The 12,389-nt window shown below is 41.9% G+C and overlaps 1 protein-coding gene and 1 long non-coding RNA gene across 2 annotated transcripts; both read left to right on the top strand.

Moving 5' to 3' along the window:
- Positions 1-224: 224 nt before the first annotated feature.
- Positions 225-2,601, top strand: LOC139552940 (uncharacterized). The gene is made up of 3 exons (XR_011670585.1): positions 225-319; positions 558-1,165; positions 1,691-2,601. It is a non-coding gene; the product is annotated as an uncharacterized lncRNA (long non-coding RNA).
- Positions 2,602-8,440: 5,839 nt separating this feature from the next.
- LOC139552924 (E3 ubiquitin-protein ligase RNF182-like) lies at positions 8,441-11,378 on the top strand. Its single transcript, XM_071365012.1, has 3 exons — positions 8,441-8,721; positions 8,955-9,723; positions 10,174-11,378. The coding sequence occupies exons 2-3, from the start codon at positions 9,386-9,388 to the stop codon at positions 10,247-10,249; spliced, it is 414 nt and encodes a 137-aa protein (XP_071221113.1). The 5' UTR covers positions 8,441-8,721; positions 8,955-9,385; the 3' UTR covers positions 10,250-11,378.
- The last annotated feature ends 1,011 nt before the right edge of the window (positions 11,379-12,389 follow it).

The raw sequence follows: 12,389 nt of genomic DNA, 5'->3' as shown, positions 1-12,389 counted from the left end.
TAATGTTTTGTACACTCAGTGTACGTGCCCTTTGTAGACATGAACACCTGCCCTGTAAATGTCAATACACGGCCCTGGCAATTCTCCTGAAGTGACCTACTATGCTATAGAAGTGACCTTGAAGTGTTTAACTCGTTCCATGGAACTTTCCTGCCTCACCTGAGAGTAGAGGAGGTGAGAGACCGCCCTTTCTGGGAAAATAACACCATTTTGTCTCCTCCCCCAAAGCTTCAAATAAGAGCACACACACTCTTCTCTCTCACACACAACGTTTAGTCGTCGGATAGTTGGTCGCTGTGCTGACAATCTTCCAGAACCTGTAAGTAAAATATTGCCTCTCATTGATAATGATAAAAGTGAAAAGGTTTGTCTATATCTGATAACTATGGATGTTATAAATGTGTGATATTTTTCAAGATATTTTTGTTCTTCATGTCTTCAGAAAAACCTGACAAGCTGTTGATTTAAGATATGTTATTACATTAGATATGTTTACATAGTGCCAGTGATGAAGTCACTGAGTCTAATTTAATTGAACATCTTAATGTCTTTTGCAGCTTCCTGACCTACGCTCCTAAGCACAGATCTAGGATCAGCTCATCCTCATCAAATCCAAACCAGGACGTTTAGAATTCACAAGGGGAACACTGACCTCAGACCAGCGTTTAAACCCCACGTCTTCCTGCCTAGACACTGACTCTCTGTCCAGAGTTCCTCTGTGCTCCAGCCGTATATCCATCTATCCATCCACACCCCAGCCATCCAGCCATCCATCCACACCCCAGCCATCCATCCATCCATCCATCCATCCAGCCATCCAGCCATCCATCCAGCCATCCATGGGTCTGATGAGCGAGGACATGGAGTGCTGCGTCTGCCTCCAGCCCTACTCTCGCAGGGAGAAGATCCCTCGGATGCTCCACTGTAAGCACACATTCTGTGGGCTGTGCTTGCAGGCGATGTCCAGGCTCCAGAGCTGCCTACTGACAGTCTGCTGCCCCCTGTGCCGTTGGATCACCTGCACCGAGCCCAGCCTCACCGTGTCGGGGTCGCTGTGGGTTAACACTGAGATCTGGGACCAGATAATAGACACACAACAGGAAGAGGAGGAGGAAGAGTGGAAGGGAGCTAACAGACAGACACAGACCACTACCCAGAACACATGGTGAGTACCCCAGGCAAAGGTGGATGGATTGATAGACTGATTTAGAAACCTGGAGAAACCTTTCTCTGCTCTCTGCTCTTCCTCTCATTTTGTTCTGTCTCTGTTGCTCTCTCTCTGCTTTCTCTCTCTCTCTCCCTTTCTGTATCACTATATCTGTTGGTCTTGATCTCTCTCTTCATCAGTTGTATTGTAGAACTGTGATGGTATTACTTTAGGTGACAGTTTCCTTACGTTGATCGTATTATGATCGTATTATGCAGCTAGTACAGCTTCCTTTTTAGGTTCAGAAGTCTGTTAAATTACTAAATTGTAATTCTCTCTCTCTCTCTCTCTCTCTCTCTCTCTCTCTCTCTCTCTCTCTCTCTCTCTCTCTCTCTCTCTCTCTCTCTCTCTCTCTCTCTCTCTCTCTCTCTCTCTCTCTCTCTCTCTCTCTCTCTCTTCTCTCTCTCTCTCTCTCTCTCTCTCTCTCTCTCTCTCTCTCTCTCTCTCTCTCTCTCTCTCTCTCCCTACTCTCCTGTCCTCCAGGTCTCCATCAAAGCATTGTGGCCTGAGGATCAAACTACAGAATTTCCTGAGGAGGATGAAGCACAATGTACTGTAAACCGAGAAGACGAAGAGCAGAGAAGAAGAAGACTGTATTTGACCATTTCAGAGTAGGAGATACTCATTGAGTAATGAAGATAATTCACCAAACAGGACCGACCGGTGATTTTCCATAATGAAGCAAGATTGAACCAATTATTAATATGCTTGGGTTTGATTGACTTTGGGTATGTGTAATGTTCTCAGTCAACTTACCTGGTAAAATAAGGATTAAATTATAATATTAATAATAAAGGATGGATTGGGGAAGGGAATAAAAAATAAGATTTTAAATGGATTGAGGATGAAAGAAAGATCAAGGAAGTTATGGAAGGATGGAAGGAAGGAAGGAAGTTATGGAAGGAAGGAAGGAAGGAAGGAAGTTATGGAGGAACGGAAGGAAGGAAGTTATGGAAGGAAGGAAGGAAGTTATGGAAGGAAGGAAGGAAGTAAGTTATGGAAGGAAGGAAGGAAGTTATGGACGGACGGACGGACAGACAGATAGAGGGGTGAAGGTTAGAGACTGTATGCTGTACAATGTGTGCCGTTTACAATACAATATACTGTGAACAATGTTTCTAATAGATGTTTAATGATTTGATAAAAGGTGTATTACTGCGTGAAGGGAAGTGGATGTTTAGTATTTATTATTACATCATTTAGAACAGTTTCATATTGCAGAGTGTTGTTTTTATCAATGTAATTGTCTGCATCATTTCCAATCCCCCATATAAGGGAAGTGGGATTTGTTCATCCTCATTTGACATGTTTTATTTATCTGTTCTGTTTGAAGAGCATGTTTTTTATACTGGAATTATATTTATTGGTTAATAAATACATCCACTTTAAAATAACCCTGTCTTAGAGTTGTGAAATTGCTTATTATTATCATTACATTAGGAAAGTAACTGTCCGATATCCAACTATTTATGGCCCCCAAATAGAGTTGTGGGTGTTAATCCACTACACATTCTACACTACTATTTCCTGAAACACAAAACAAACCCAAAACATTCCACTGTCCTTGGTTGTGGTGTGTGCAGTACATGACTGAAATCCCTCTCTGTCGTCCTCATGTTTCAGAGAACCCTGTACGCATTCTAGCATATGAGATTCCCTAAAAACACATCAGTTCGATCTATAACTGGAATTGACTTTTTCATAGCAGGTTAGGAGAATTTACACAGCAGGTTAGGAGAATTAACGTTGCAGGTTAGGAGAATTAATGTTGCAGGTTAGGAGAATTAACGTTGCTGGTTAGGAGAATGAGGTTAAGGTTAGGAAAAGGCTTATGGTTAGCGAGAATGCTCTCCCTGTCTCCAAATATCATGTCAAACTGCCTGTGTTTGGTGGAACTCATGTCTGTTTTGTTTGTGTACGATTCATCACATGCTGTGAGTTATTGCATTGGTCACTAGGCTGTCTTGAAACCATGAAAAAGCTCTTCAAATAGACAGACAGGTTGTGTCTGAAATGGCCCCTATTCCTTATATAGTATACTACTTTTGACCAGGGCCCGGCTAGTACAGTATATAGTATACTACTAATGAACCGGCTAGTACAGTATATAGTATACTACTTTTTAACAGGGGCCGGTTAGTACAGTATATAGTATACTACTAATGACCAGGGACCGGCTAGTACAGTATATAGTATACTACTTTTGACCAGGGTCCAGCTAGTGCAGTATATAGTATACTACTTTTTACCAGGGCCCGGCTAGTACAGTATATAGTATAGTACTTTTGACCAGGGCCCGGCTAGTGCAGTATATAGTATACTACTTTTGAGTAGGGTCCGGATAGTGCAGTATATAGTATAGTACTTTTGACCAGGGACCGGCTAGTACAGTATATAGTATACTACTAATGACCAGGGACCGGCTAATACAGTATATAGTATACTACTAATGACCAGGGACCGGATAGTACAGTATACAGTATACTACTAATGACCAGGGACCGGCTAGTACATCATACAGTATACTACTAATGACCAGGGCCCGGCTAGTACAGTATATAGTATACTACTTTTAACCAGGGCTCATCTAGTACAGTGTATAGTACTTTTGACCAGGGCCCATCTAGTATAGTATATAGTATACTACTTCAACCAGGGACCGGCTAGTGTAACAGTATAACTTTAAACCGTCCCCTCGCCCCGACACGGGCGCGAACCAGGGACCCTCTGCACACATCAACAACTGACACCCACGAAGCGTTGTTACCCATCGCTCCACAAAAGCCGCGGCCCTTGCAGAGCAAGGGGCAACACTACATCTAGGTTTCAGAGCAAGTGACGTAACTGATTGAAATGCTACTAGCGCGTACCCGCTAACTAGCTAGCCATTTCACATCCGTTACACTAGTACAGTATATAGTATACTACTTTTGACCAGGGCCCGGATAGTGCAGTATATAGTATACTACGTTTGACAAGGGACCGGCTAGTACAGTATATAGTATACTACTTTTGACCAGGGTCCAGCTAGTGCAGTATATAGTATACTACTTTTGACCAGGGTCCAGCTAGTGCAGTATATAGTATACTACTTTTTACCAGGGCCCGGCTAGTACAGTATATAGTATAGTACTTTTGACCAAGGCCCGGCTAGTGCAGTATATAGTATACTACTTTTGAGTAGGGTCCGGATAGTGCAGTATATAGTATAGTACTTTTGACCAGGTACCGGCTAGTGCAGTATATAGTATACTACTTTTGAGTAGGGTCCGGATAGTGCAGTATATAGTATAGTACTTTTGACCAGGGCCCGGCTAGTGCAGTATATAGTATACTACTTTTGAGTAGGGTCCGGATAGTGCAGTATATAGTATAGTACTTTTGACCAGGTACCGGCTAGTGCAGTATATAGTATACTACTTTTGACCAGGGACCAGCTGGTACAATATATAGTATACTACTAATGAACAGGGCCCGGCTAGCACAGTATATAGTATACTACTTTTGACCAGGGACTGAATAGTACAGTATATAGTATACTACTATTGACCAGGGACTGAATAGTACAGTATATAGTATACTACTATTGACCAGGGACTGAATAGTACAGTATATAGTATACTACTATTGACCAGGGACTGAATAGTACAGTATATAGTATACTACTATTGACCAGGGACTGAATAGTACAGTATATAGTATACTACTATTGACCAGGGACTGAATAGTACAGTATATAGTATACTACTATTGACCAGGGACTGAATAGTACAGTATATAGTATACTACTATTGACCAGGGACTGAATAGTACAGTATACTGTACAGGGAATAGAATGCTATTTCAGACAGACGGCGACATGAGTTGACACGTCTTGGGTTGTGTTTGTTGTCAGTCAGTCAACCCATGAGCCAATCAGTTCAGTCCGGCTTCGTGAGTCTCCCAAACTGTGGTTATACAGGGATTCAGAGACCAATATGTTTAAACATCCAATGGACTTAGCTGACTAGTATAGCAACAACACAACAGTCTATATAGGTCCTAATGAGGAGACAACAGTCTATATAGACCCTAATGAGGAGACAACAGTCTATATAGACCCTAATGAGGAGACAACAGTCTATATAGACCCTAATGAGGAGACAACAGTCTATATAGACCCTAATGAGGAGACAACAGTCTATATAGACCCTAATGATGAGACAACAGTCTATATAGACCCTAATGAGGAGACAACAGTCTATATAGACCCTAATGAGGAGACAACAGTCTATATAGGCCATAATGAGGAGACAACAGTCTATATAGACCATAATGAGGAGACAACAGTCTATATAGACCATAATGAGGAGACAATAGTCTGTATAGGTCCTAATGAGGAGATAACAGTCTATATAGACCATAATGAGGAGCCAACAGTCTATATAGACCCTAATGAGGAGACAACAGTCTATATAGACCCTAATGAGGAGACAACAGTCTATATAGACCCTAATGAGGAGACAACAGTCTATATAGACCATAATGAGGAGACAACAGTCTATATAGACCCTAATGAGGAGACAACAGTCTATATAGGCCCTAATGAGGAGACAACAGTCTATATAGACCCTAATGAGGAGACAACAGTCTATATAGACCATAATGAGGAGACAACAGTCTATATAGACCCTAGTGAGGAGACAACAGTCTGTATATACCCTAGTGAGGAGATAACAGTCTATATAGACCCTAGTGAGGAGACAACAGTCTATATAGACCCTAGTGAGGAGACAACAGTCTATATAGACCCTAGTGAGGAGACAACAGTCTATATAGACCATAATGAGGAGACAACAGTCTATATAGACCCTAATGAGGAGACAACAGCCCTGTATATATAAACTTTGTTTAATATGTATATTTTATGGCTCCTTTTTGGTTTATTTTACTTTTCTTGATAATTGTAGCCTTGAGGTGTCTATCAGAGAAGTAGGCAGCTCTGTTGTCCCTGTGTATGTCCCAATTGCTACCCTATTCCATATGTAGTGCACTGCTTTTGACCAGAGCCTTTAAAGTAGTGCACTATGTAGGGAATATGGTTCCATTTGGGACAAAGTCCCTGTGTTACCAAACAGGGCTGACGGTAGAGCTGGTTACCGTCCCTGGCTAGCAGAATTACTCATCATTTACTGTCATTTAGCTCACGTTGTTTTAGTGTGCAGCTTACTCATTACTTCAGGAAGCAGAAAAATAACAATTAGAAACTATCAGAAGACTTTGACAAAGCTCTTTCAGTCTCTTGTTCTGGCCCTTTAATGATAGGAATTCATTTGGGAGATACATCCAGATTTCCTGCTTAATTATGTGACGATTTTATAGAACAAATGTTTGGTGGTTCTTTTTACTTTGTGTTTGTTTGTGTGTCTGTTGTGCGTGGCTCTTAGCTGACATTGTGAATAGACAGGCGTGAATCACCTGGAATTTCCAGTTGAACAAATAGTAGAGCCGTCACAAATTGTGATTTCATAATCAATCCGGTTTATTTCCAAGTTTCAACAGGGAGACTGTTTTCTAATTGACTGGTTAGGAGGTTGTTTACAAGGTTTCCACTGAACTTGTGACTTGATTTTATTAGAAACACGTGACTTTAAAACAATAACAACACAGCAGCCTGAAACTCTCCTGATTGGTGTTTCATTCATCCATCAAGTCATCAGATTTTTATGGTAAAACTACTGGATAGCCCACTCACTCATTAACACCTGACATTTCCATGGAGTCCTGGGATCCATATGAACTATAACAAACGTCATCCACAATATACAGGTATACCATATACTGTAAGATAAGTGAGACATTAAAGGGTTAAGGAGAAGTTCAACAACTTCTTCCATTGAACTGTGTCACTGTCTCTTATCTATAAGAGTTATGGCTTCCACTGAAATGATTCTGTACATAAACACTACAATAACCAGGAACGTACACAGAGAGGGTTCTACAAGTCCGCAGAGAGGGTTCTACAAGTCCACAGAGAGGGTTCAACAAGTCCACAGAGAGGGTTCTACAAGTCCACAGAGAGGGTTCTACAAGTCCACAGAGAGGGTTCTACAAGTCCACAGAGAGGGTTCTACAAGTCCATATCTACAAGTCCGCAGAGAGGGTTCTACAAGTCCGCAGAGAGGGTTCTACAATTCCGCAGAGAGGGTTCTACAATTCCGCAGAGAGGGTTCTACAAGTCCGCAGAGAGGGTTCTACAAGTCCGCAGAGAGGGTTCTACAATTCCACAGAGAGGGTTCTACAAGTCCACAGAGAGGGTTCTACAAGTCCACAGAGCGGATTCTACAAGTCCACAGATAGGGTTCTACAAGTCCACAGAGTGGATTCTACAAGTCCACAGATAGGGTTCTACAAGTCCACAGAGAGGGTTCTACAAGTCCACAGAGAGGGTTCTACAAGTCCACAGAGAGGGTTCTACAAGTCCACAGAGAGGGTTCTACAAGTCCACAGAGCGGATTCTACAAGTCCACAGATAGGGTTCTACAAGTCCACAGAGAGGATTCTACAAGTCCACAGAGAGGGTTCTACAAGTCCACAGAGAGGGTTCTACAAGTCCACAGAGAGGGTTCTACAAGTCCACAGATTGTTCTACAAGTCCACAGAGATGGTTCTACAAGTCCACAGAGAGGGTTCTACAAGTCCACAGAGCGGATTCTACAAGTCCACAGATAGGGTTCTACAAGTCCACAGAGAGGATTCTACAAGTCCACAGAGAGAATTCTACAAGTCCACAGATAGGGTTCTACAAGTCCACAGATAGGGTTCTACAAGTCCACAGAGAGGGTTCTACAAGTCCACAGAGAGGGTTCTACAAGCCCACAGAGCGGATTCTACAAGTCCACAGATAGGGTTCTACAAGTCCACAGAGAGGATTCTACAAGTCCACAGATAGGGTTCTACAAGTCCACAGAGAGGATTTTACAAGTCCACAGATAGGGTTCTACAAGTCCACAGATAGGGTTATTCAAGTCCACAGAAAGGGCTCTACAAGTCCACAGAAAGGGTTCTACAAGTCCACAGAAAGGGTTCTACAAGTGCTACCCCCTCTCTAGTGAAAATTCCCCCACAAAGAAGATTGATCCATCATAAACTGGACGTACACTGAGTGAACCAAACATTAGGAACACCTTTTGTAAAAAGAAAGAGCAGCTGTTCTTAATGTTTTGTACACTCAGTGTACGTGCCCTTTGTAGACATGAACACCTGCCCTGTAAATGTCAATACACGGCCCTGGTAATTCTCCTGAAGGGACCTACTATGCTATAGAAGTGACCTTGAAGTGTTTAACTCGTTCCATGGAACTTTCCTGCCTCACCTGAGAGTAGAGGAGGTGAGAGACCGCCCTTTCTGGGAAAATAACACCATTTAGTCTCCTCCCCCAAAGCTTAAAATAAGAGCACACACACTCTTCTCTCTCACACACAAAGTTTAATCGTCGGATAGTTGGTCGCTGTGCTGAAAATATTCCAGAACCTGTAAGTAAAATATTGCCTCTCATTGATAATGATAAAAGTGAAAAGGTTTGTCTATATCTGATAACTATGGATGTTATAAATGTGTGATATTTTTCAAGATATTTTTGTTCTTCATGTCTTCAGAAAAACCTGACAGCCTGTTGATTTAAGATATGTTATTACATTAGATATGTTTACATAGTGCCAGTGATGAAGTAATCTAATTTAATTGAACATCTTAATGTCTTTTGCAGCTTCCTGACCTACGCTCCTAAGCACAGATCTAGGATCAGCTCATCCTCATCAAATCCAAACCAGGACGTTTAGAATTCACAAGGGGAACACTGACCTCAGACCAGCGTTTAAACCCCACGTCTTCCTGCCTAGACACTGACTCTCTGTCCAGAGTTCCTCTGTGCTCCAGCCGTATATCCATCCATCCATCCATCCACACCCCAGCCATCCATCCATCCATCCATCCATCCATCCATCCAGCCATCCATCCATCCAGCCATCCATCCATCCATCCATCCAGCCATCCATCCATCCAGCCATCCATCCATCCATCCATCCATCCATCCATCCATCCATCCAGCCATCCATCCATCCATCCATCCATCCATCCATCCATCCATCCATCCATCCATCCATCCATCCATCCATCCATCCATCCAGCCATCCATCCATGGGTCTGATGAGCGAGGACATGGAGTGCTGCGTCTGCCTCCAGCCCTACTCTCGCAGGGAGAAGATCCCTCGGATGCTCCACTGTAAGCACACATTCTGTGGGCTGTGCTTGCAGGCGATGTCCAGGCTCCAGAGCGGCCTACCGACAGTATGCTGCCCCCTGTGCCGTTGGATCACCTGCACCGTGCCCAGCCTCACCCTGTCGGGTTCGCTGTGGGTTAACACTGAGATCTGGGACCAGATACTAGACACACAACAGGAAGAGGAGGAGGAGGTAGAGGAAGGAGAGTGGAAGGAAGCTAACAGACAGAAACAGACCACTCCACAGTACACATGGTGAGTACCCCAGGCAAAGGTGAATGAATTGATAGACGGATTTAGAAACCTGGAGAAACCTTCCTCTGCTCTCTGCCCTCTCTCTCATTTTGTTCGGTCTCTTTTGCTCTCTCTCTCTCTGTTTCTCCCTCTCTCTCTCTCTCTGTTTCTCCCTCTCGTATCTCTCTCTCTGCTCTCTCTCGTATCTCTCTTTTTCTCTCTCTCTTTGCTCTCTACCTTTCTGTATCACTATATCCGTTGGTCTTGATTTCTCTCTTCATCAGTTGTATTGTTGAACTGTGATGGTATTACTTTAGGTGACAGTTTCCTTACGTTGATCGTATTATGATCGTATTATGCAGCTAGTACAGCTTCCTTTTTAGGTTCAGAAGTCTGTTCAATTACTAAATTGTAACTCTCTCTCTCTCTCTCTCTTCTCTGTTTATTTCCCCCTACTCTCCTGTCCTCCAGGTCTCCATCAAGGCATTGTGACCTGAGGCTCAAACTAAAGAATTTCCTGAGGGGGATGAAGCACAATGTACTGTAAACCGAGAAGAAGAAGAGCAGAGAAAAAGAAGACTGGATTTGACCATTTCAGAGTAGGAGATACTCATTGAGTAATGAAGATAATTCACAAAACAGGACTGACCGGGATTTTCCCTAATGAGGCAAGATTGAACCAATTATTCATATTCTATGGGTTTGATTGACTTTGGGTATGTATAGGTCGCCTCTCCTTCCAGTTCTCTGCTGCCAATGACTGGAACGAACTACAAAAATCTCTGAAACTGGAAACACTTATCTCCCTCACTAGCTTGAAGCACCAGCTGTCAGAGCAGCTCACATATTACTGCACCTGTACATAGCCCATCTATAATTTAGCCCAAACAACTACCTCTTTCCCTACTGTATTTATTTATTTTGCTCCCCATTATTTATATTCCTACTTTGCACATTCTTCCACTGCAAATCTACCATTCCAGTGTTTTACTTGCTATATTGTATTTACTTCGCCACCATGGCCTTTTTTTTGCCTTTACCTACCTTATCTCACCTCATTTGCTCACATTGTATATAGACTTATTTTTCTACTGTTTTATTGACTGTATGTTTGTTTTACTCCATGTGTAACTCTGTGTTGTTGTATGTGTCGAACTGCTTTGCTTTGTCTTGGCCAGGTCGCAATTGTAGATGGGAACTTGTTCTCAACTTGCCTACCTGGTTAAATAAAGGTGAAAAAAATAAAACATTTGTAATGTTCCCAGTCAACTTACCTGGTAAAATAAGGGTTAAATGATAATATTAATAATAAAGGATGGATATGGGGAGGGAATAAAAAATAAGATTTTAAATGGATTGAGGATGAAAGAAATATACAGGAAGTTATGAAGAGACAGATATAGATAGATAGATAGATAGATAGATAGATAGATAGATAGATAGATAGATAGATAGATAGACCGACAGAGTATTTATTATTACATCATTTAGAACAGTTTCATATTGCAGAGTGTTGTTTTTATCAGTGTAATTGTCTGCATCATTTCCAATCCCCCATATAAGGGAAGTGGGATTTGTTTATCCTCATTTGACATGTTTTATTTATCTGTTCTGTTTGAAGAGCATGTTTTTTATACTGGAAATATATTTATTGGTAAATAAATACATCCACTTTAAAATAACCCTGTCTTAGAGTTGTGAAATTGCTTATTATTATCATTACATTAGGAAAGTAACTGTCCGATATCCAACTATTTATGGCCCCCAAATAGAGTTGTGGGTGTTAATACACTACACATTCTACACTACTATTTCCTACAACACAAAACAAACACAAAACATTCCACTGTCCTTGGTTGTGGTGTGTGCAGTACATGACTGAAATCCCTCTCTGTCGTCATCATGTTTCAGAGAACCCTGTACGCATTCTAGCATATGAGATTCCCTAAAAACACATCAGTTCGATCAATAACCGGAATTTACTTTTTCATCGCAGGTTAGGAGAATTTACACAGCAGGTTAGGAGAATTAACGTTGCTGGTTAGGAGAATGAGGTTAAGGTTAGGAAAAGGCTAAAAGCGAGAATGCTCTCCTAACCAGCTACAAAAGTCACTTCTGGTCGTAGCTGTATCGAAGTGGTGTGTTTTTAGGAAGTCCTTCTGTGATTGGTGGAACTCATGTCTGTTTTGTTTGTGTACGATACATCACATGCTGTGAGTTATTGCATTGGTCACTAGGCTGTCTTGAAACCATGAAAAAGCTCTTCAAATAGACAGACAGGTTGTGTCTGAAATGGCACCTATTCCTTATATAGTATACTACTAATGACCAGGGACCGGCCAGTGCAGTATATAGTATACTACTAATGACCAGGACCCGTCTAGTACAGTATATAGTATACTACTAATGACCAGGACCCATCTAGTACAGTATATAGTATACTACTAATGACCGGGGACCGGCTAGTACAGTATATAGTATACTACTAATGACCAGGGACCGGCTAGTACAGTATATAGTATACTACTAATGACCAGGGACCCGGATAGTACAGTATATATACTACAAATGACCAGGGACCGGCTAGTACAGTATATAGTATATTACTAATGACCAGGGACCGGCTAGTACATCCTATAGTATACTACTATTGACCTAGGCCGGGCTAGTACAGTATATTTTTTTTA

Source organism: Salvelinus alpinus, chromosome 2 (assembly GCF_045679555.1).
Source record: "Salvelinus alpinus chromosome 2, SLU_Salpinus.1, whole genome shotgun sequence".
Taxonomy (NCBI): domain Eukaryota; kingdom Metazoa; phylum Chordata; class Actinopteri; order Salmoniformes; family Salmonidae; genus Salvelinus; species Salvelinus alpinus.
Note: the sequence above shows the minus strand (reverse complement) of the source record. Positions and strands in the feature narration are given on the sequence as shown.

What these genes read in the sequence shown, in the direction of transcription:
- LOC139552924 (XM_071365012.1), top strand. Translation starts at nt 9,386, where the DNA reads ATGGGTCTGATGAGCGAGGACATGGAGTGCTGCGTCTGCCTCCAGCCC. An exon ending in ACCACTCCACAGTACACATG is followed by an intron (nt 9,724 to 10,173) that starts GTGAGTACCCCA and finishes CCTGTCCTCCAG; the next exon opens with GTCTCCATCAAGGCATTGTG.